General features: G+C 35.2%; 2 protein-coding genes and 1 non-coding gene across 5 annotated transcripts; all 3 read left to right on the top strand.

The window, feature by feature from the left end:
* The first annotated feature begins 579 nt into the window (after nucleotides 1-579).
* Nucleotides 580-13545, top strand: cwo (transcription factor cwo). 3 transcript variants are annotated; one of them, XM_089855803.1, is made up of 9 exons: nucleotides 580-1163; nucleotides 7031-7100; nucleotides 8055-8156; nucleotides 8262-8349; nucleotides 9596-9841; nucleotides 9925-10218; nucleotides 10951-11266; nucleotides 11463-11710; nucleotides 11774-13545. In XM_089855803.1, the coding sequence occupies exons 1-9, from the start codon at nucleotides 1114-1116 to the stop codon at nucleotides 12502-12504; spliced, it is 2145 nt and encodes a 714-aa protein (XP_089711929.1). In that variant the 5' UTR covers nucleotides 580-1113; the 3' UTR covers nucleotides 12505-13545. The 3 variants fall into 3 exon arrangements, with proteins under 3 accessions (XP_089711929.1, XP_089711928.1, XP_089711930.1); XM_089855802.1 differs by having other exon boundaries at nucleotides 581-1163; nucleotides 11463-13545; XM_089855804.1 differs by lacking the exon at nucleotides 580-1163 and adding an exon at nucleotides 6690-6931 and having other exon boundaries at nucleotides 11463-13545.
* Nucleotides 13546-17292: 3747 nt separating this feature from the next.
* Nucleotides 17293-24493, top strand: LOC149618375 (caveolin-2-like). Its single transcript, XM_089854128.1, has 2 exons — nucleotides 17293-17685; nucleotides 22517-24493. The coding sequence occupies exons 1-2, from the start codon at nucleotides 17629-17631 to the stop codon at nucleotides 22973-22975; spliced, it is 516 nt and encodes a 171-aa protein (XP_089710254.1). The 5' UTR covers nucleotides 17293-17628; the 3' UTR covers nucleotides 22976-24493.
* Nucleotides 19527-19610, top strand: TRNAL-CAG (transfer RNA leucine (anticodon CAG)). The gene has a single exon. It is a non-coding gene; the product is annotated as a tRNA-Leu (tRNA).
* Nucleotides 24494-25005: the final 512 nt, after the last annotated feature.

The raw sequence follows: 25005 nt of genomic DNA, 5'->3' as shown, positions 1-25005 counted from the left end.
GCGGGATAGATTATTAATTCGTGAGGTAAAATTCGTCATACATTATGATTAGTCTAGCTCCTCCCACAAATCCCGTCTAGATACTTTGACAAATTAAAATGGTGGATACACAATGATTCCCATTAGCTATATGTAAACTAAACATGCTTATAACGTATAACGTATTACGTCATCAATGTTAATGCTTGCACATGTCAGGTAAGGTTTAACACTTTCACCCCATTTTTAAATAAGGTTGAAATAGAGACATTAGCATTGAGTTAAAAGTCAAATTTTCAAGGTCACTTTCAAAGCCAAAAAATTCTGTACTAATGAAAACAATCCCACTAATCCCCTTAACTAATTCACATAAAAACATCTTTGAGATGAGATGATTTTAACCAAAACAAATATCTCGCGGTAGCTCCTCCTACTGAAGGGTCAGGTGCATCGTCACGTTGCGTCTGCGACAGTTCATCAAAAAAACGCCATTCTTATCTCAGGCTCGAAATTTACATCGTCGCAAATTGGCGGGAATACTGGGCGCGAGCTTAAAGGCAACGAGAGAGAGAGAGAGAAAACTCCGAATAACAAAATCATCCACGCTGCGAATCGCGTGACTCGTAACGCACTGAGTTTGCGCGGAGAATATGTGACGTCACTGTTTAATTTTCCCGCACGTGAGGTAGAAGTAGGTGAAAGGGGGTAGAGAAGGGGAGTGAAGGTTCGCAACGTGAAAAAGTCTCATATAGCTTATTGAGGATAACGGAAGCCAGACTTTTATCTTGAAGCTTTTGAACGAGGTAGTTCTACTAAAAAGTTCTCTCCCGTTATTAAGTCCATAGGATTTTTTTAACAACGATTCAATAAAAAACCACTAATACCGGTTTTTCTGAAGTTTTGTTATTGGGTTTTGAACTATCAATATCAAGGATTATTACAGTTCTCGAACTATTTTAAGTAAAAGATTGTTACACCGTTAACGATAAAAGTTTTAAATTGAATTTAATATAATACCGGATAAATATTTCTTAAAAAATGTGCGCCTTTAATTTTAATAGTTATCCTAATTCAAGTGTTACTTAAACGAGAGTTTAAAAAAAAATTATTAGTGTTGTGCCATTTTAAAACTAAATGGATGTTTGGGAAGAAGCAAGTTTGGCTCATCGACTCAAAATTGAAAGGTAAGATTTTATTTTAATATCAACTTTTAACAATTTGATATGTTTTAAAATATTTTTTATTTAATATAAAATATTTTATAAATAAATTTTTGGACAATTTTTGAAGATTCAGAGTACTCAAAGGAGACGGTAACCCGACCCCAGTTGAACCTAACCTAACCTTACCCAAGCAAACATATTTTAAACCTTGAAAACCTAACCTAACCTAAGCTAACTTTTAAACTTTTAAAACTTTACCAAACACTGACCTAATCTAACCTTACCACACCATGGGCACTATGGGAGGTCAGGTTACCGTCTTATCTCCTCTTAAAATTACAAATAACATTAACAAATGACACTCAAAAATTAAAGTTAAAATATTAATTGTTTTGAGGTTTAAAAAAAATTACGGTTTAACAAATACAAATTTGGTTTAATTTATTTCTTGGACTTGAAAAAGTAACTTGTTAAACGCGAGTTTCAGTCTCACCCTTATCGGCACGTGCGGATTCATGTGACAGCGGCTAAACGTCACGCGCCTCTAGGGGTGGGTAGGGGGGATGTGGGCGTGGTTTAGTTGTTTCTCTATTCCTTTTTTCTGAAAGAGCTCGCGTTGGACCTTGGTTTATAAGGTTTGGGGGATGCCTATACTTCTTTTCCCCCTTTTTAATAATTATAGATTATAACTAGAGGCGGTCGGTATATTTCAATCTAGACCTTTTTATATAAAACCCGCTGGGGTAGTACTACTAACGCCACCTGTTAAGTGATTGGAAAACTATTAGGGTTTTTAATTTTTATTGCAAAAAGAATGGTGGGACATCGGGTTGTATGGGAAATCAATTTTGAGTCTAAAATGTTCTATACTTTTATTGGACCGATTTTGCCCCCCCCACAAGGGATGCACCCCCTAACACAAGTTATCATTAACATTGGAGAAGTGTTTATGATTAGATGACCCCTTTAATTAAGATCCCAATTAAGTGAAATGAAGTAAATGAAATTGGAAATTTTATTAATTTTTTTAATTAAAATTAAAATTGGTCAGAACAATTTACATAATTTAAATATGCATTCAAAATAGACGAGTGAAATTTTTCAAAATTAGAAATTTAGAAATAAATTTTTTAATCGTAATTAGTTTTTAAAAATTGATTACAAATTGGCAATTCAAATTCGAGCACAGTTTTTTCAATATAAAATACTCGAGATAAATTTCAATTTTGTAAAATTTATTTCACTGATTTGTGAAATCATTTTATTTCTAAATTCTGATTTCGCAATAGATATTGATTGACGTGTGTTTGAAAGGGTATGTTCTTGTTGTCGCCAAGAACTACCAAATCACATGACATAAAACAAGGTTTCTAGTTTGATTCCTGACATTGGTTATCGTGTTAAAATAATTCTTCCAAAGATTTTATCTGTCGACACTTAACACAAATTTTACAATGTCAAAAAATCACCCAAAAATTATGTCATATCACCCAAGACGTAGTATAGTGCCATTTATTTTTTAACAAAAAATATTTTAATAAAAATAAAAAGATTAAATTGTAGATTTTGAAATACATTTATTATTGCTGTAAAAATTACAAAATCCTAGGTATTTTTAAAGCAAGTCTCGGCTCTGGTTTAGTTTAAACAAATGCCACAAAATCCTCCCATAATCGAGGGGCGGAGTTAACTGTCCCGCTAAGCTTAGCAAAGGCTAATTCTAGATCCGCCCTCCCTCGACTTTAACGAGTTCTGATTGGTTCCCGCCTTTAGCACCATTAAAATTGGTGTGTAGGGGTTTCACATGAGCTGACATTTGCTTTAAAGGTACATTTTAAAGGTGTGTTTATGGTTATTGCCCTCTTATTGTAAGTGTAAAATTTTTTTTATCAAAAAATGTAAAATTTGTGTTATGAACGATAAGACTTTATCATAACCCCGTTATAAATCGCCTGATTTATTTGGAGTTTAAAGGCTCAATTAGGATTGTTTTACTATAATTAATTAGTTGATTATTAACTTAGGATGATTAGGAAAAATATTAATCGAATGTGTATGGCTAAAAGTTTTAAGTACTTACTTTTCAATTGAACCTTTTAAAAAAACAGTTAAGAAATCCTGTACTAAAATTGGCAAATCCTCCGATGATTTTTTCGAAGCCAATTTCAAATCGGGTACTCAGACGTTTCAGAGTGACAGCTCGACTTAAAGATTCGGAACCTTTTATGTCGTCATAAGTTTATTACTAAACCTTCAAGTATAAGTCTTCATCCAGCATAGCGATAGGAACAATTTCATAGGGACTTATGGCGATAAACCTATTATGATTACGTAGCATATCTTATTGCAAAACGTGCCTGACCTCTAGTATTAAGACAAGGTCGTTTAGTTAGTCGGTGTAATGATCGTTGTCTGCTTTTGAGGAGGGAAACATCTTACGTAACAAAAATTGTTTACTTCCGTTCCATACAACGTGAAAACATTTTAATCTCGCCTTATAAAACATTTATTGCCTCAATTAGTTGATAATAAGTTAATATGAAATCATAATCATTCTCGTGATGTAACAATTGAGATTTTTGAAATTAAGATTCCATTCTTTTTTATTTTGATTTGTACTTCGATAATTTTAAATGCAAAAGTCATTGTTATTATATAGATAACCTTATAGTGTATAAGTATGGGTCTATCGTATGGGCTTATGATTGGCATTCTTCCAAATTTTAACGACAATATTTCGCAATTTCGATTCCATTGTTAGGTTTATATTTCGATAATTTTAAATGCGAAAGTCAATGTTAGATAGCCCTATAGTGTATAAGTATGGGTCTGTCGTACGGGCTTCCAAAAGCTAACAATTTTCGTGCGCCATCTATGTTTAAATGTTACAATTACAAATCGAAATATAATAGAAGCATGACCTACTGTTGTTGTATTCTTTGGTTTAGTCAGGTTACGAGTAGAGATTTATGCAGTAGTCTATCATGGCTTCTGTTTCTGGTAAACTCGCCACTAGGAGACGTCCTTTTACTATAAATATCCCGCCACTAGAGCTCTTTAAAGAATACACACGCGTGTAGCTAATATATTTCCTGATTACTATACTTATGGCCTATATGATATACTTATGTTTATCATTAGAAAAATTGATTTTCGAAATTCAATACAGGGAAATAAAAATATCCTTAAACGTGATCTATGATATCAGTAAAAGGATAAAAATTTATCCTACAAAGATATCAACATGTCATTAATCATTAATAACCCACAGGTAGCCTATACCTGTAGCTGTTCCTTATCCTTTTAAGTCTAATATATTATCCTTAGCTAAAAGTCCCGTTTTATATAAAATACCCTCGCATTGAACTCAACGAGTTTAAACCTCACGTTGTTGTCTAAATTCGGTATATTTACCTTAGGGACGTCTGCCTGTATTTGCATCATTTATAATGCAGACTGTTTTAAGTTAGGCCTTAGTTTCAAACTGGTAGCGTCTTAGGTTGTCGAGTCATTAACCATTTATAATAGAGCGTCTTGACTACGACAACGACGGCGAAAGTGGGTTTGAAGTTGTTGAATACTTAATTAGTATTTAGGTTTTTTATGCAAATATAATGGATTTTTAATAAATAAGATAAGTCACGTTATTTAAATTAATACTACCTTTAAAAATACCCGATATCATAAGTTTATAAGTGATATGTTCCGTTCTATAAGTATGAATGGCACTACCTATACGAGTTCGTAATGCTACTGAGAGACTTACAGTCCTCGAGATAACTAGTTCGAGAAGGAGAACGACGGAATTAAGCGAGTCAATTGAAGTCCTAGCTACACTCGGTGGTGGTTAATTAATTTTGCAGGACCAAGTTCCATCTAGGTCCTATTTAGTCTGAACTTACCAAGTTACCCAAATTTGACAGCAGCGCCTCCCTCACCAGGCGTATGTCGCTCGCTTTACCCTGAATCTATGACCTCCCTACTTCAATCACTTCAAAATTACAAGCTCCAGTTTCTAAGTTACCAGAGATTAACAAACTTATGGATGGAACATATCTTATGAACTTATGGAAATATTTATTATACATGGCGTTAGTTATTAAAAAAGGAAATTAATTAATGGTGTGATCTATAATTTGAAAAGTAACCCATTTTTGGTTTTTCCGAGTTAAAATGGCCCCGTGTAAATGGGACTTAAGACTTGCGGCGTTTTAACTTCACAGCTCACGAGGGAAACGAACTTTAATCGGAACACGTGCAATTCCTACCATTTTCGTAAATTAGATTGTGTAACTAAATCGATTCTAGTTGCCCCTAGGCGGACATCGGTCAAACACGTGAGTTAACTCGTGTCTTATATAATAAATAAACATTAAAAACTAAGTCGTTAAGAGAGGGTGAAAATAATATTTTCCATTTCACTCTCCCTTCAAGGATTTGTTTATATAATTATATTAGAAAATGTAAATATGATTATTTAATTATTTTATAATTTATGTAAAGACGCTGATTTGAAAGTAATTCTTGATATAAAACTTATTTGAGTGATTTTAAAGGTTAACATTTTAAATTAGAATTTTAATTTTATTTATTATTATTGGTAAAAGTAATTATTAGATTCAAATTACATTATTCAAATTGTTTAATAACATTTTAAGTTATAATTTTAAACTTTAATAAATTTGAAATTGCGTTTATTTAAAACTATAAACTGTAAAAAAGAAATATGTTCTAAAAAATGGGATTTGCAATTAATATTATTAATTAGTTTCTAGGTTTTAATTAGTTATTATTGTTAATAAATGTTGTTGCAATATTTTACGTAATAGGTTAGGCTTAAGTGACTAGATTAAATATATTTGAAATTTATTAAATTGGGAAAAACAATTGCAATAACGAAACAAAAAAATATGTCGAGTATTTTGTTTATTGTTATTGCTTTATTTATAGATTTCATGTCGACCTGAAATAGGAAAGATTTTAAAATACAAAAAATTTCGAAACCAAATCTAAACTCAAAATAATATTTCAGTATTTAATCGCAATCCTAGAAACAAAAAATTATCACTTTTTTTCTATGAAATCGCGTATATTTTATTGAAATTTACTTTCGCCATCGGGGACTTTTAATTATACAGGGTGTTCCATAAAAGGAGGACCAAAGTACAGTAACTTGTGTTAGGGGGGTGCATGCATCTCTTGTGGAGGCTCAATCAAAATCTTAAGGGCTGATCATAGAAGAAGTTACATTTAACATTTTCGATTCACTCAAAATTCAGTTGATTTTCCATAGCCATAGAACCATCCACTACATTCCCATTTTGAATGAAACACCCTGTATATCTTCTCCACCCCTTCCCAAAGGAATTTGCGAAATTTAAAACACGAAGACCCCACGTGGCGTGGCGCACGTGAGACATTTTGCGCCTTTTGATAAAAATAGGTCTCGCGAGAGTCGAGCCGCTAAAAATAAAGACATTTTATTTTTTTACTTTATTTTTTGAACTAGTCGCCGGTTCTCTTCTCTCAAGCATTACACGCCCTCTCTTGATATCCGATGTTAAAAATTCTTTATTCGAGCTTAGTTCAATTTTCTTTTTCATTCTTTCGTGTGCTTGTGCCAATAAAAAATCGGGTGATTCCCATTGGACTAGAATAAAAAATAAAATAAATTAAGAGATTTACGTCATCGGGAACTTCTCTTGCGTCTTTTACAATTTTTTTTTCTTTTATGTGAATTGCCAAATAATTGCAAGGAGAATTGCAACGGGGAAATGAATTTATCAACAGTTGTTGAAGCATTTCTTATATCCTATTTTTGATTCGGGTTTATATTTTTTTCTATTGCATAATTATATTTATAAGTTTGTTTGTTTGTTTATTTGCAGAACTCTGAATTTTACCACAATGCCTCACGAGGAAGACGAATATAGTTACTCACAGAAAAAGATTTCAAGGGTAATTATTGAATTTATTGATTTATTTGTGTATTGAACTTAGTTTAATTATTTTAATGTTGAATAAATTATTTATCGTTAGTTTTATATTACGTAACCCTAATTCATTAGCTAGATTATTGAATTCTGCGCGTTTTAAGCCTTTATTCGTCAAAATCCGTCCAATAGAACTTAAGTTAGAAGCGATCTAAATTTACATCCGCCATTTTCCAAAATGGCTCCCTTCTATTTAGCGTGCCATCTATAGTTTAGAAATTTTCGAGTTTTAATTAGAATTTTCAATTTATTGCAACGATATCGGCTTTAAACCGCTATTAAAAGAGTAATGTATATTAAACTTAAATAAGGATATTTTTTGAAATCAAAACTAGATGGCGTTAGTGAATTTCTATCTTTTTTTGGGGTAGTCAATAACCGACTTCTATTGACAAAAATCGATTCCCCAGTACATGTAAAGTATAGTAGAACATTCGAATCTAGATCAAAACACGATATCTGTCACTGAGCAAACATATTATAACTGTTGATACTTTAACTGTTAGTTCATATTTAGGTCATTGGTTCAAGGAACCGAATAAAAAAACCCTGATAATTTTTCATAAACATCTGTTAATATTATCTATATTTTATTTACACAAAAATTCATAAAGCAAATTACAATTATTTGTATTTTAAAATAAATATACCAAAAATAATAAGCAAGCACCAATGCTCAGCAGGTGAAACATTTCTACAGGGGCTCGTAGGAAATACATTATCTCTTTTGCTCCTAAATGTTGTCTACACAAAAATAATTTTAAAATTAAAATTTTTTTACTTAATTTTATAAATTAAATTAAATTAAACTAAATTATATTTAAATATGTTTTCTCCTGTTACTAGGATTAAAACAATTTGCATATTTATTATTATATCTTTAAACTAATTTAAATATGTATTAATTTGCACATTTCAGGACCCAATGTCGCACCGAATTATTGAAAAACGTCGCCGGGATCGCATGAACAATTGTCTGGCCGATCTGAGTCGCCTGATACCTCCAACTTACCTTAAAAAGGTACATAAGTAATTACAAAAATCGACACAAACCAAATTGCACTGCACTGCACTCTAACCTTAAAGACCATCAACTAACTATGCTTATTTCTTTTCTTTAAAAAAGGGTCGTGGTAGGATCGAAAAGACTGAAATTATCGAGATGGCCACTAAACATTTGCGACATCTTCAAGCTCATGCTTGCAAAGACCCTGGTAAGTTTGAAAAAAAAAATACATTTAAGTATCTCTTCCTGGTGATAAAATCCCAGTGAATTAAATCTACATGCGAGATTTAATTTCTTTGGAAACATTTGAAATTCAATAATAATTGCCATTGAGAATAGTGCTTTTTACTTTTCTGCGTTTGTTTTTGGGCTGCAAAAGTATTGCTTCGACCCTTTTCGGCTGGCTGGTTTACTTTTACGAGTGTAAACGTTTCAACCGATTGTCATTGTTAGTTTATTGTTTTATATAGTTTAAATGGGGTATTGTAATAGGATTGGGGGTTGTTTAAGTATTAGATTAATTAATATTAGTTATGTCCTTAATTTATTTTCATTAATTTGAAAAAAAATTTGATTTAAATAGTTTTATTGTTATAAATGTATTTTAATAATGAAAACCAACGTCTTATCAATTATTGTAATTAGCAGCTTATAATATAACTTAAAATAATAGGCTTAGGAAAATGGCGATTATTATTGTATTTATATGTAACCACATAAATTAATACTAATGAAAAATTTAAAATTAACAAAATTGCCATTACTATAAATGGCAAATTAAATTTAAATCTTCCTGAATGTAGTTAAATAATATTAAGCCTAAAATACAGACTTTAGGATAAGCTTAGTAGTATTAGTAAAAAAAAAAAAACAATTCCACCTTTCTATCGAACTAAAATCAAGTCTGATTAATTCAATATTAAGGTGCAGAGACAAAGTTATGTTTAGTCTTTGATCTATAAACCGCCTGAGCTTTTTTAGTGTGTTCCGATTTATAAACTATTTACGGCTGTACACAGAGAAGCCTGATTTACTGCTATACTTCTATACTTCGAGGGATTTTATAAATAACTTCTGTTAAAGTAGTTTCATTTAATTTAACGACTGTTGTTTCATTTAATTTAACGACTGTAAAAGGATTAAAAATTATTTAAAAAATTAGTTTAATCATAGAGGGCGGTAAAATCGTGTTATAGAAATTACAGAATACCATAGTTCTTAAAATACCATGGTGATAGATTAGCTAAAACTTAGTTCAATAGTTACTTTAGTTATTTCACCTTTTGTATAGGTGACGGAACTATTTGACCGCGTACTTCGGTTTCTCTGTCTCCCTCCGCGGAAAATAGGGCCTGAACACACACACACAACTGTCCAGATGACATAAAAAAAGTTATTCAGGAGGCGCGATTGCAGGACATTTCGGTGTGGCGTTTTTTTTTTCGTTTCTTTAGCAACCTGCGAAGTGTCATTACAGCAGCAACAAAGAGATGATTTTAGCGCGCGTAGAGCTGAAGACAACAGGCGTCAAGATGAAGCCATGCTTCAAAGACAAAGGGAACAACACAAACTTGGTTTCCAGGAATGCAGTTCCGAAACAGTCCGTTTTCTAGTCGAGTCCGAGGGTTTTGACCCAACACAAGGAATTTGTCTCAGGCTTCTGCAACACTTGCAGGCTCACTACGAGAAATTAGTGCAAGGTAACGTAACATTCTTGATGACTTATTGGTCCCTTATTGCAGGGTACCATTTACTAACGCACAACATTACTTGTTTATTTCAGGAGTGTGCTACATGGGTGGTGATAGTCATGGCAGTGAACGACGCGAATCGGACGCAGCACCAATCAACGGTCAAGCACCAATGCTACCTCATCAGGAGGACAGTAACATGTTTCACTTGGACAGTAGCTCTAACCACAGCTTGTGCGAGAGTTACCCGATAAGACAAACGAACATTGGGTCCCATACATCCGTAGTAGGTGTTATCAACCGATCATTGAAGCGGTCATCAAGCCAAATTTCCGACTGTCCTTCCAACTCTGTAGAGGTCTTAAGACTTGGCCATCAACCAACAGGTAACCGCCGATATTTGAATATAAAAGTCGTAATTATCTTATAAAAAGAAATAAATTAAAAAAACGAAGGTATTGTGCTTGTTTTTTCTTCTACAACTTAAAACTTTGAACCATAAAGAACTACCACAATGTTTTTAACAAAGATTATTTTGTATGTGGGCAGTATTTGTAGTTCGTAGCCTTTAACCTTAAGAAGGAAGGATCCCTTGAATTCGAGGACTCCCTTAAATTGACTTCTTGATATCAATCAAGTACTCAAAGTGTCCAAGTAATGTATGAGGACCATTCCAAATGGTCTCGCATTAAAGGTTATGTGTATGACGTCATAGACTTGGTCACTAAATCACGGGATTCTTGCTTTAAAGGGATACTTATGCGCATCAACAAGTATTTTTATTATGAGCACCTGTTAACTTAAACCGCGCATAGTTAAAATATTTGTGGGTACGTTTAAGCATCGCTTTAAAGCCGGATGGACACTGTCAAATTTTCACGCGTTTAACCCTCGTACGTCCATTAAGTTTTTGTCGGATTTGCCAGCTTGAAACGTTCGAAAATTCGTCAATGGGCATCCGACTTAAGACCCTAAAAACTAATCCAGCTTTTAAACTGTAGGTTTATTAAAAAAATCTTCCAGGAATATTAAAAATCTAAAACTTGTCGGGGTTGCTGCTATTCTATTCACTTGTAATAATATTTTTTGTACCTTTGTATCACCTTTCTCGCGTATAGAAAGAATAGGTTCGATGAGTGTTCGAACCGTTGAAGAAATGGAAGAAGATAATTCCAGACACGTCAACTTTAGCGGTGGTAGTACCAGCGTTATCGAACGTCCCATTTCCCTTACCTCACCTCATCTCTTGGCCTTACCTGGACCAAGTCATACCAGGAGTCACTTAAGAGATATTCTCAATCAGGATTCTTGCCCAGCCAGTTATGAGCAGAAGAGATTGCGCAGTAACAGCATTGAAAGCACTAGATCTTGCCAGACAACAACTGGTGTTGTATCGAGTCATGGATACCAAACTTCCGATGTCTTCGCTAATAGGTACTATTGATGACCTTAGAAATACTAAGTTCAAGGTCGTGATGACTTCTTGATGATCTCTAACCCTAACCCTAACCAAACCTAGCCTTACCCCCCAAATACATTATGATAAAATTTGCCATCATGACCTTGGTTTATCTTCAAAGTCAACAAGTACCACCTAACCCTAACACACGGAAATCTTTTTTAACTTCAGATCAGCGGAAGAAGTATACAAATTCAAAAACAACATCAAAGAACGTTTCAGAGCAGATGTACTCCATCATAGCTTTGACATCCCAAATGGCGCAGTTGGCCCACATGGCATCAGTCATCATACCCACGAGCCCATGAGAGCACCCGTCCACAGTATCAGTTCCGAAGTCTACAACACGGGTTCTAAACTATCAACCAGCGAATCATTTGGCATTTCTCGCATGTTCCCTTCAACCGGAAACCACGATGGTAGGCCTAACAGCCGAAATGAACGTTCATTCGCTACACTTAACGGATTTGGTTCGTTCACAGTGAACAATGGAGAATTAGGTGTTAAAATCCCGGCAGATAATAATAACGCGGGAACTGAACCAGTTAGACGCGAAACGGTGGTCGAACACCCGTCCAGTAGAAGTAGTAGTTGCGGTTCGAATCCCAGTCCCAGTTCTTTGTCCTCAAATTGTTTCAACCAAAATGGTAGAGAAACTTCCAACCATAACAGTTCTAATAACTCAGGAGCTGAAGGTGGAAGTGTCAACAAAACGACAGCCAGTAGTAGCGGACATAGTTCAACTTCCGGTTATAGCACTTCCGGGGAAGGCTCTTCAACTATCAGTGTCTGCAAGAAGAACAACAGAAACTCTTCGTGTTCCTCAGGGTCACCATTGTCTTCCGGAAATAACACTGGTGGTGAAACTTCACCCAGTTGCGGACTTTTAAAGATGGAGGAACAAACTTCCTCGAACGAAGGTCGACAGGAAATCCCAGTATCTTTAGTTCCGGTTTTCGCACTTCACCCCAAAGGTTCATTTTACATCCCCATGACATTGGAGTCCACAACATTGGCGCCGCATCTTAGGGACCGCGATTTTATGATGGAAACCGAAGACAGGTTACCATTACATCCTATTAATATCTCAGTATGTTTCCATCCCGGAAGTCTGACCAAGGACAGAGGTCAACCAATGGACAATTGGAGGTCAAAAAGAGATCGGGAAAATACATACGAACATCATCAGTTTAGGCCTGAAAGGGTTTATTAAAACCACTTGGAGGGATTACAATAGAAAAGGTTTTGGGTAATATAACCTTTGACCTTCGTGGAGGCAGTGAATCAGCCGGATTTTGATCAAAAAATACTTCAAATTAAAAATAATGAACTTAATTAAATGGGATTCCAAAAAGAAAGAGCTTTTTATAGTTTGGTAAATGATTAAAATTTATAAAATTAATAAAATAACGTATTTTGTGAAAATTTAAATATTACATATGCGTTTAAACTTTTGGCCATTTTTGATCGTTAATAAATTAACGTTTGATAATTAAATTAAGTCTATCCAATTTGAAGACTGCCATGATTTACAATTAAATTTTTAAAATTTAACTCTAAATTTCAAAATAGTCGTTTAATTTGCCCAACCCTGTGATGGCTACTGCGCTAGTTCCTGCTTATACAGTGACCGCCATTAAGGGGGTAGGGGGTAGGTTAATGACGTAGTATTAGTTAAGTACTTAACGTGACGTCATACCTTAATAAAAACTAAAACGGCTAGGTTTGTGACTGTCTGAATTCAGTCAGCCATATGACAATTTAAGTTAACACCAACTATAGTTGAGATGGTCGGCCATTTTGAGGGTATGGCGTTTTACTTTACTGAGCACTTAGACGGTTTTAAAACAGTTAATTGGCTTTTTAAACTTCATTCATATGTATTTTATTTTAAAGATGATTTTGGACAGCTTGTTACATGATGATAAAAAAAGGGCCAAATTTCCAAGTTTAAAAATAATAAAAAAATATTCTTAAAAAGTATATTTAAATTAAACTCGTCACGTGATGTCCTTAAACGATATTTCAAAGTGATTTGAATTAAAATTAAAGGTTTCCATTGTGTGGAATATTTGCTGCGTTTTGTTTTTGGGTCACACTGTTCCTGATATAAAAAAATAATAATGTTTTTAAAAAACATGAGTGATATTGTTAATTGGTGAGATGATTAATTAAAAGAAAAAATATCTAACCATTTGTTATTGCCAATTAATAATGTATATTGTAAATAAAACAAATTTGTTTCGCAAAAGAAGTCTATTTTTAATGTTGATATGTCTAATTTAGGCCTATTTCTAATTTAAAAAGAACTTCCTTATTTTTATCGTAAGTCTGGTGAATTTGTTCATTTTAACTGTAACGTTAGCTTTGGGAAGGTTGTGTTAATTTAGTCTGCTCGAGAAATTAAGTTAAATCGCGCACGGTTTAGTACTATGTTTAATTGTTCGGTTTTTTATTTAATGTTATGTTTTAAATTAAATATATTTAATTAAGTGGTGTTTAAGGTTTTAAACTGCGCGGTAATCAGTGCCATCTACCGACCATGGTCACTAGTGGATATTTTACCAGCACGTTATTGTGATCTTCAAGATAAACTTCAAGTTGAAGTGTTAGTAATTTGGAAATATTTATTGGTAAGTGTTATATCATTTTATTTAAATGTGATTTAATTAATTTAATTTGGAAATTATTACCTTTGATATACTAAGTATGCTTATATTACATTCCGTTTCGTTGTTACATATTTTTGTATCGACTTTATTAAGAAATCACTTTGCATAAGTTTATAAGATATGTTCCTTCCATAAGTTTGTCACTGGTAACTTAAAAACTGGAGCTTGTAATTTTGAAGTGATTGAAGTAGGGAGGTCATAGATTCAGGGTAAAGCGACATAAGCCCGGTGAGTAGGCGCTGCTGTCAAATTTGGGTACTTAGTAAGTTCAGACTAAATAGGACCTAGATGGAACTTAATTGGTCCTAGCTGCAAAATTAATTAACCACCACCAACCGAGTGTAGGGTAGGACTTCAATTGACTTCTCCTTCTCGAACTAGTTATCTCGACTACTGTAAGTCTCTCAGTAGCATTATACGAACTTGTATAGATAGTGCCATTCATACTTATGGAAGGAACATATCACTTATAAACTTATGGTATGAATTATATATTTTCAATCAGTGTTTGAATTTTTAAAACCTATCCACTAAATACAAATACACAATAGATCAATACATTAATGGTAAGGCGTCATGGGTCTCCCAACATGACAACTTAGTTTGACCATATACTTAAATTATACCTATTATGAAAAGGCAAAGTACATTGTTAAGGTAGTTATTAATATGTCTCGTAAGACAGTTTGGATAGAATCGTAGAAGCAGCAGGGCAGGTGCATTAAGCCTTGGCTTCGTTTAAAACTCAATGAAAAATGGAAGAAGATTGAAAAATTTTTCTATATCTTTTACCAACGGCCTTCTTAAAGGGAATATTATATACGATGCGAGCGTGTCCACCAGTCTTACACTATTACAGAAGGACATTACTTGAAGTAATAGAACCACTGTTTCTTTTCCTCAATTTGTTTTATCAATCGCAAATAGAAATTATTGAAGGTGAAACTACTTTAGTTAATAAAACGTTTTGAAAATGAAAACGAACTCCTTTATAGAATGACACTTTTTATTTTCGAGGTTAGGCCTATAAGGGAACCACGTGACCCGGGCTTTGCTTTAACCTTAACAGTGCCCAGCTCACTTTGTGTTATTTCTATCAGGGATAGATTTAATTTTAAAAGTAGGAATGGAGAACGGTTTGTATTTACTTCAGTTATTCCGACTCATAGACTACGCAGTACAGAGCCCCTCCCTCCAACACGTCGTAACGAAAACTTTAAATTATCTTATTGGCTGCTCACTTAAACTACGTTTTGATTACGTTGTTGATGGGGACGGCGACAAAAACGTAATTCCTATTTACCTCTCTCGCTATGACCCGCCTCTTCTTTCATACCCCCTCCGTCCCGGGGAAGGGGGTCCGGGACTTTGACGCGTGCCCAGGTTACTCTGTTCTCCATTCCTACTTCTAAAATTAAATCTATCCCTGTTTCTATATACTATTGGTTTAAGAAATACATCGAAATTGCATGAGGAATTGTACTTCATCAACCTGACCTTCAGATTTTACTTCAATTTTTGGCAGGTGAAACTAAGGGTCGCATGGCACGTGTCTCCCCATTTTGTAAGCCCTCTTAATCTTCCTTTCTTGACTAAAAGATTTCCTCGAACCCTTCATCAAAATTCCACGAGATAAGGTGATCCGTAATCGCTTTAGTTTCGCCAAGTCCCGTTAGGCAACGCTTATCAACGAATCGACCTCCATGCTTTCCTCACGCGCCACCCGATCGTGACAAAAAACATCTTCCACGGACCACGAGATAAACGGTGTAAGACCCTTAGTCTATCTAGTCCCTTATTCTAGTTATGACCCTAGAACTATGTACTATAAGCAAGGGACGCCTAAGGGTGTGGTCTCCTTGGGTTCTGTTCTGTGATACCAAGAATGTATACGGCTAAGAGGAATCATTGTGTATCCCACCATTTTCACTCAACGCATCTAGGCCCGCTTTGTGGGAGGGGCTAGCTCGCTGCTCCTTGCACCTTGCGCGCGCCTAGGGGACTCGAGTCGCTACCAACCAATGAAATTACAGTTAGAAAGACGCCATCAGAATTATGACCTTGGCGTGACGCTTAGTTAGTTCTCAATCCCGGTATACCCACAAAACTCGAAATCATAGAAATTAATTTTGGGGAGACAATAATTCCTAGTAGCTGTATGTATTCCTGGTGATACAATTGATAGTTCCGATGTCTATAATTTTTAACCCCAACATTTCTGTCAGAAAAAGTCAAATTTTGAATGACATGTGTTTCGAATTTTAGTTTGATGTTAATTCATTTATTCTTTATATATAAAGTTCTATTTGAAGTGATAAAAGTTTCCTCAAATTATGTTTAACTAGCTACGAGTTTGGCCGGGTGTATTTGGGTCCAAACGTTAACTTCATGCACCAAACCACTTCTAAAAATTAAGGTTAGTTTCCCAATGTTGCTAATTAATATCACCAAATAAATGAACTACTCTCAAATATATAATGGACTATTTAGAGCTAAAAATTTCGGCTATGATTAAGTTTTCTTTAATATTAACCAAAGATTAATTAGTTTGCTTTTAGATTTAGAAAAACAGTACGGGAATTTGTACGGGATCAGCAAGGTGCAGTATTTTGTAAAACTACTAATGATTTTAACCACTTCCGGTCAAACTACGCTTCCGCCTTAAACCACAAAGGTCGGTTAAATAACTGACCATGAATGCTAATTTTTATTTTATTTAGAGATTCAGTGACGTATTTCAGGGCAATAACTTAGGCTTAGTATAATTAGGCATAAAGTTAAAGACCTCATTATTCAAATTTTTAATCCTAAACAGTATAGGTGTTTACATGTAGGCAGAGTGATTTGAAAATGTCGCTAGAGACTGAGACAATAAGAATTAACTCTTACTAAATTCAGTATGAGTAGTGTTTGAGAGGTGACTCAATTCCGTGTGATTTAAATGATTATCCCAAGTCACTCAAGGACTACGCTTTAGTTTAAGTTAAAGGCTCCTGTTGAAACCAATACGCATACGGCAATAAGACATATTTTTCAATCTATGTATCCGTTAAAGACACAGTACTAACTTGTATAAACAATCTTAAAAAAACCATTTACAAAACTCCAAAGTAATTAAATGTCTCTCGCTGCTGGCCTCGCGTGGTCTCTCCAACTGCTAGTGACCACGCTATGTTAAAAGGTAACCATAGCAACTCAACTCTCGCAGCAAGCCTGGCGTTTCCAAAGATCCTTGCACCACGTGACAGTGTTTTCCCTGGATAGTTTCAAGTTAGAACGCTAGAGCTTTATTCAGTAACTGTCTTCCCCCTTGAGAGGTGGACAAGTCTTACAACTGGTCGTTGGTCCTACCTTCATTCGTTTGAAGGACTGGTAACAAACAAGAACTTTCGAGTCTTGAATCGACCAGTTCCCGAAGGACACCAACAACACGCGGAAGGCGTCCAGCGAATTAGAGTCACTAGTGAATTGTTCTTTGTTTATCGAGTAATTTTGTTATAATATCGAATTGAAACTGTTGAGTTGGGTTCCCAAAGGGGGGATTTCATTATAGTACGCGGTCTGTTGACCGCCGTTTTGTGAACACGGCGTCAATATTCAACCTGGGACATTTCTCTTCGTCAGCTGGCAAGAAAGCAACAACGACAACAACGGTCAGTGGGAAAATGACCAATACAATAAATGACAGAAGAGATCCCAATAACATCAGCGAGTATTTAAGGGTAAGTTTGATTTTCGTAGATATTGAATTTCTGATCCATGGTATTTTAATAATTCTAATGTAGTTAATTTTAATAAGAACTGCTACTTCATGGAGTAAATTTTATAAGTTTATTTAAAATTTAAAATTTAAAACTTTGGGAGCTTTCGGACCGCGGTCCTTGAAAAAATTGGCTGAGGAAGGACCGCGGTCCGAAAGCTCCCAAAGTTTTAAATTTTAAATTTTAAATTTTAAATAAACTTATAAAATTTACTCCATGAAGTAGCAGTTCTTATTAAAATTAACTACATTAGAAGTAAGTTTGATTTCCTTTTTTCAATATTCGATTGCTTAGTTTTGATTTAAAAGCGCGGAGGTTTAGTTAGTTATAGTTAAAGTTAGTATAATTGGAGCGTGTTTTGATGTTACCAGAAGTATATAATACATCTATTCGAGAGAAGTGTACCACCACAATGCGGGTACCGTAATTGTAACATGATTCTTCAATCCCAACATTTATTATAGCGAGGTTAATTGCTAAACCGACTCATGCACATACGCCATGTAAATAGTTAATTCCCTGTAATCATTACTATATCTATTAGCTCTGCTTAACTATTTGCCAACCAAGGCGCATGCATGTATGCGCTTGTGTGTTAATTAATTTTTGCCCCACGTCAATTAAGACAATCAAGGTTTGTTGGTTAATTGATTGATTGCTGCATTGGGATTAGGTAAATACCAAAAACAGTTATAGTTAATTCACCCTAGCACGGTGAGCGATAATTATATACCCATCTTAATTAAGTTTGATGAGCGAGATCGAGCAAATTAACAAAAAGGGTCTGTCTCCCTCGCCTGGGAAGAATCATTCATGTTACATAACTAAAGAATATTAAGAGAGGATACAGAGTGGCTTTCACACTTCTTCAGTATTATCCCCTTTTGATTTAACTTGGTTTTGTAGTTTTGATTTTAAAGCTAGGCATAGTTTGTTTTGGTTAGGACAAATGGCGCGTTCTTTGTTGTTACCAATTGTTACAGACGGCAGCCTTTTCGTGACAAATATCATTAGGTAGGGATTGTTGTCTTGCTGCCTTGGGAAAACAAAGTAATCTACGTGATTTGGTTCGTACCATATCATGTCCTAGTTTTAAAAATGTATAATTTTTATGTTTAAAATGCATTAGCGTGTATAAAAGGATGATACTGACAAACATGTTTTCAAATTTACACGAATAAGAAAAATATTGCAAATACAAGGATCATTGCCATTGCTATTATTTCATATCCCTCCGCCTGTCTTTTATACAGGGTGTTTCTGATAAGTCTGCATGCACAAATAAAGCCTTGGGAATGTTCTTTGGAAAATGTATGTAACTTCTGTCTATGACATTTTGTTTGCCACAGGGGACACTGTTTTAGAGTTATGATTTGATGGAGTGTTTTAGGGATGGCCCCTTAATTAAAATAATTAGCAATCATTGTCTGTTCAGTTTCATAATTAAATTTAAGGGGCCATCCGTAAACTACTACAAGCTTTTCAGTATATATGTTGTAGATAGCGCACGTCACAACAAACTGGCAAACACTTGAACTCTGCACACTATTTATTTTTGTATCGAAAAATTAACAAAATAACTTTCCCTGTTGCAATTTCCATCTAAGATAAGGTTCATAAGGAAGGAAGTCGAGTTTTCAAACGGTGCAAATTTAATATAGAGTAGTGGCAATTCAATGATACGTGCCATAGAGATTTATTTAGTTAAAGGCAGGCAGCTGCTTTTACTATATTTCATGGTTTATCTTATCAGTCTTAATTTGCCGATAATATAGTTTACTTAATTTTATAACGAGGAATGTGTCAGGATGGCCGAGTGGTCTAAGGCGCTGCGTTCAGGTCGCAGTCTGGTTCTCCAGGCGTGGGTTCGAATCCCACTTCTGACATAAACTCATTTTTGTACACAAGAAATTGTGCTTCATATTTACCCCTCAGAATTGTCCAAAATTCTGGAAGTAATATCAATACGGTATTTAGTGTTTAGTCCTATCAAAAGACCTTGACTTTCAAGTGACAAAAACTTATCTAAATATTTATCGTTTACTTTCAAAGAAAACTTGTACTTTTGCCCAATTTTTTAACGTTAGGTTGTAAAGATTCTCAAACAGTAAACACGCAAATTTGTAATAAAAATCTAAGTATCTTGAAAGGTCAAAAGTTAATTCCCAACAATACTTTTAAAATAGAATGACCCCAAACAACAATTGTTCTAAATTATGACCCCAAAAATGTTATTACTGCCCAACCTATTACGGAGAATATAAATAGAAATTAAAATAAGCTAATTATAAACAAACTGACGCATTCGTTAACTCGTCTCTCGGGGTTCAGGACTCATGGCCCGGTTCGCAAATATCACCTTAGCAACTTGTAAAGCACTTATCCAAATTAGTTGCTATTAGATATTTCAAAGCAAACATTGTAGCTACTGTAAATCTTTTTAGTTTTAGCAAGGTTCTAAGGGATTAACAAGGGCTTGTTTTAGGCGGGAAAGGTATATCACCTTAGCAACTTGAAAAGTACTACTCCAAATTAGTTGCTCATATAATAGCTTCAGCTGTAAAATTATAAGTGATATGTTCCTTCCATAAGTATGATGCCACTACCTGTATACAAGTTCGTAATGCTACTGAGATGGACTTATACAGTTCTCGAGATAACTAGTTCGAGAAGGAGAACGACGGAATTAAGCGAGCCAATTGAAGTCCTAACTACACTCGGTGGTGGTTAATTAATTTTGCTGGACCAAGTTCCTTCTAGGTCCTATTTAGTCTGAACTTACTAAGATACCCAAATTTAACAGCAGCGCCCCACTCACCAGGCGTATGTCGCTTTACCCTGAATCTATGACCTCCCTACTTCAATCACTTCAAAATTACAAGCTCCAGTTTCTAAGTTACCAGAGATTAACAAACTTACGGATGGAACATATCTTATGAGCTTATGGTTCTACCAAGGCAATAAAGGACTATTACAGGCTTGCTTTAAGGGGGATATGTGCGAATGAACCCACCGGGGGGTCACGAGCGGGAACATGCACGTGTACCCCGCCCTAAAGTAAATAAAAATTAAAGCTCGCTATGGTGGACGTCACCAAATGCAATTCATAAGTGGTAGTATCGTTTAGACCGACCCGGGCCGTGTCGCTCTTTTGTCGAATTAGCGCGCTGGTTTTCCAAAAGGATCTTCTAAACTGCTTTTAAACCAAGGACAGTAAGGCGTGGTTCCTTTTGAGTTATACAACCAGGACGCGGGGCACGAAAAAACACTTCCGTAAATGAAAATATACTTCCAGATATGACATTTTATAGCGTGTAGTCGGAACTAACTTCAGCCATTTTGCAAAGATTCGGAAGCTAACGTTTTCACTAAATGTTTTGAAAAAGGTTTACCATCTACCAAGTACTGCTGATAAATATCAGATTTAATCGGTACTTGACTAATTTGGCCTACAGAGTGTCTGACAACACTGCACTGAAAAGGTTAAGCTGAGAGAGCTAGCTAGCCTTAACAGTGAAAACTATCTGTACTAGCAAGAATACATACAAAGCCAATAGGAATTATTGTGAGCCTTGTTAATTTCTATGCGAGTTTTGTGGGTATACCGGGCTTGAGAACTTACCATACGTCACGCCTACTCATAATTATGATGGCGTTTTCCTAACTGTTGTTTCATTGGTTGGTAGCAACGCAAGTTCCTAGACGCACGTGCAATGATCAGTTTAGCTCCTCCCACAAAATCCGCCTAGATACGTTGAGTGAAAATGGCTACACAATAATTCCTAGTTGCTCTATGAATTCCTGGTACTAAGGAACAGACATTTCGGGCCCAAGTAAATATAAATGAGTTTCTGTCTATATTTTGACTTAATCATAGACTCGTATTTATCTTTCACGGTCCTCATCTCATTGTCTGCGTGTCGACAATTTTGAATACATTAACCACGCCTAGAAACTTTTGATTCTCGGTCGGTGAAAAGCGAACCCAAAATCCATTTGGACTAATAACCACTAAGGTTAACTCATCCCATTTCCATTGATGGTGACATTCAATATAACCTGAGACAAAGGTTTTGCTAGCCTTCGCTAAAAAACCTAATGTTGTCAAAGTCGAGTCGTGTCGCAGCGATTTTCGATATAAAAAATAGGATCAAATATTTCTTCCAATTTTTTCTTTTTACCATTATTGAATTGACATTGCGTGGGCGAACTTTGGTTAGATAATGGTCAAAAGAGGCGGACAGGACAAGCGTGTACCTTTCAATTTTCAGACGCCCCCAAAGAATAATGGAATACGTAACATGATGGACAGTTGCCCCGACATCGTTGAATCGTGGTTATAACCATAGATTTGACCAATCCAGGGATAGATTTAATTTTAGAAGTAGGAATGTAGAACGGTTTTTATTTACTTCAGTTATTCCGACTCATAGACCACCCAGTATAGAGCCCCTCCTTCAAACACGTAATGTAACGAAAAGTTTAAATTATCTTATTGGTTCAGTTTTAAACTACGTTTTGATGACGTTGCTGACGGGGACGGCGAAAAATAGTCACGTAATTCCCTTTTACCTCTGTCGCTATGACCCGCCTCTTCTTTCATACCCCTCCGTCCCGGGGAAGGGGTCCGGGAATTTGACGCGCGCCCACATTACTATGTTCTCCATTCCTACTTCTAAAATTAAAACTATTCCTGGTCAAATTTAGTTGTATATCTTTGTAGCTTTATCTAGTCTTGTAAATTGTAAATTGATGTCTGAGCTAATTATGTTTTTTTAAATTTCAATTTTAGGTTGATTGGGAGGACGTCATAGCGGAACCGGAAGGAGTTCGATCCATCCCGTGCGTTTGGTCAAATTCCCGTACCATCTTCCGAGGCACAAAGAACTGCTGTTACAAAGCCTTGACCATCTTCTGCGGTTTCCCATTAGCCCTTATCGCTGGCATTAGCTTCGCGTGTTTAACCTTCCAACACATATGGTGTGTGGGGCCAGCTTTGGGTCACTGTCGAGCCGTTTGTTACGTCATCAAGCAGTACATCCGGGCCATCTTAGACGCCTGCTTAGCTCCCTGTTGCGCCGATCTGGGCTTAATGTGTTCCAGGATACGAATTCGATTCAACGATTCTGATTCGTCGGCTGATTACGTATCCGGGACTGGATCCCTGGCCATCAGACAGACGGGAGCCCTGGAAAGAATGAAGATGGCGTCCAGAGACCATCATCCTGCTACCGTCGAAGAAGTTATATAAAAACCCACCAATCCAATACTCTCCATCCCCAAAGTTGTCCGGAAACAGGACATGGCTGTTATGATTGTATATCCGGTTTGACCTGGGTCGTCGCGTATATCTTGTCCTATAGTCCATTTCATCGCACGAGCATTCTTCCTCTAACTTGACCTGGATATATGAAATCATCGTTGCCTTAACCTGTATTTAAAAAACCTCGATGATGAATATTGTCTACTAGGGATAGATTTAATTTTAGAAGTAAGAATGGAGAACAGTTAGTATTTTCTTCAGTCCGACTCTTAGACCACCCAGTATAGAGCCCCTCCCTCCAACACGTAACGAAAAGTTTAAATTATCTTATTGGCTGCTCACTTAAACTACGTTTTTATGATGTTGCTGACGGGGACGGCGAAAAATACGTAATTCCTTTTTACCTCTGTCACTATGGTAAAAACCCGCCTCTTCTTTCATACCCCTTCGTCCCGTCCCGTGAAAAGGAGTCAGGGACTTTGATGCGCGCCCAGATATTACTCTGTTCTCCATTCCTACTTCTAAAATTAAATCTATCCCTGCGTCTACCAATAATGGAATGATTACTGTTAAGTATTGATATAAATTTGTATTGTATTCGGTTTTAAGTTACAAAATTGGCATAATTAAGTGAAAGCAAGGAGAAATGTTTTAATTATAGGACCTATCTCCGTTGAAAAACATCCAAGAAATACCTATGAATGATTTTAAAATTAAAATAATTTAAAGGTTCATGGATAAATTGAAATTTGTACTTCCGATCAATCACGTAACACCCTGCCTTCGTTAATTTTGTCGTACTTAGCAGTAATCACTCCACTTATGGTATTATAGAATCCAGAAGTGATTTCTAGTTTATTATGGGGAAGGTATAAATTCGCCTCCACATTTATAATCTTGCTTTATCTCCAGTCCAAAAGACGTAGCCTGTCCGGAGTTAATCCCCGTACTTCTGAATTACAACCAGCCTGCATCTCATTGGTTCTTGAAAACTCACGTCAGCGCGACGCGAATGACGAAAAATTACTTGTATTTTCCGACTGAAGAGAGTTAGCGAAATAGCCCGGCCATCTTTTACGTCCCCCACTTGTATTTTGAAAGGGGGACTGGGACTATGGCGCGTGAATGCTTAGGCATCTTATACCTTCTCCCTAATAAACTAGATATCACTTCTTGCTAGAATATTGTACCAGTTTTATACCGAAACTCCAACCTTCGAAAATTGAAAGAAAAAAGAGAAACAAGATAAAACTATTTTAAATATCCGTGTTGTTTTTAAACTGTTTAATTTAACTTAATTCTTCCCCTTTAAATTATCATTAAGAAATTGAAATACAAATGGTAATAATTAATAAAATCTAACTATAAATATAGTATAAAATATTAAGCTAAGAAGTAGTACATGTGAAATTTGTATTGAGTAAATCATTAAATGTCGAAAATAATATTAGGCGATTAATTTCGATTGAATTTCTGGTACGATTTCCGTACTGTACAACCCTACATAAATGCTGAGGATGCTGCTAGAATTTTGGTTCCGTAGGTGGTGTACAAAGACAACGTTAAGGGTATGGGTGTTACCACTCCATCCCTCTCTCTCTCCTTCAAGGTATGTGTACCTATTAAATAAAAACAATGTTATATAAATTCTCTATAAATTATAGGTACACTACAATGGTTTAGGATTCACGCTTTTTTCGGTGTTTTTCGAATCTGATCAAACATACATTTTTCATACGTGAAAATATGATTATTTTCATTTTATTTTCAGAATCTGATATTGGAACAATCATGAACACACACCTATCCATGCTAATACTTCCAGCCCGAAACGTTGTTTTCCATCCAAGAACCATAATTTCCGGAAGTGTGGGAAAACTTTGTACTTGAAGTTATATGTTTCTAAACTCCTAAAAATTTGTTAATAACAGAAAATTTGTTAATTTTTTTTCAGGATCTGGACGCAACCTTCATTCATTTCAATAAATTATTGTATCATTTTAATTGTTTATCTTTAA

Source organism: Phalangium opilio, unplaced genomic scaffold (assembly GCF_054372755.1).
Source record: "Phalangium opilio isolate 3A_F unplaced genomic scaffold, DU_Popi_V2 ptg000209l_1, whole genome shotgun sequence".
Classification (NCBI taxonomy): Eukaryota; Metazoa; Arthropoda; class Arachnida; order Opiliones; family Phalangiidae; genus Phalangium; species Phalangium opilio.
Note: the sequence above shows the minus strand (reverse complement) of the source record. Positions and strands in the feature narration are given on the sequence as shown.

What these genes read in the sequence shown, in the direction of transcription:
- cwo (XM_089855802.1), top strand. Translation starts at nt 1,114, where the DNA reads ATGGATGTTTGGGAAGAAGCAAGTTTGGCTCATCGACTCAAAATTGAA. An exon ending in CTCCAACTTACCTTAAAAAG is followed by an intron (nt 8,157 to 8,261) that starts GTACATAAGTAA and finishes TCTTTAAAAAAG; the next exon opens with GGTCGTGGTAGGATCGAAAA. An exon ending in TCATGCTTGCAAAGACCCTG is followed by an intron (nt 8,350 to 9,595) that starts GTAAGTTTGAAA and finishes TCGTTTCTTTAG; the next exon opens with CAACCTGCGAAGTGTCATTA.
- LOC149618375 (XM_089854128.1), top strand. Translation starts at nt 17,629, where the DNA reads ATGACCAATACAATAAATGACAGAAGAGATCCCAATAACATCAGCGAG. An exon ending in ACATCAGCGAGTATTTAAGG is followed by an intron (nt 17,686 to 22,516) that starts GTAAGTTTGATT and finishes TTTCAATTTTAG; the next exon opens with GTTGATTGGGAGGACGTCAT.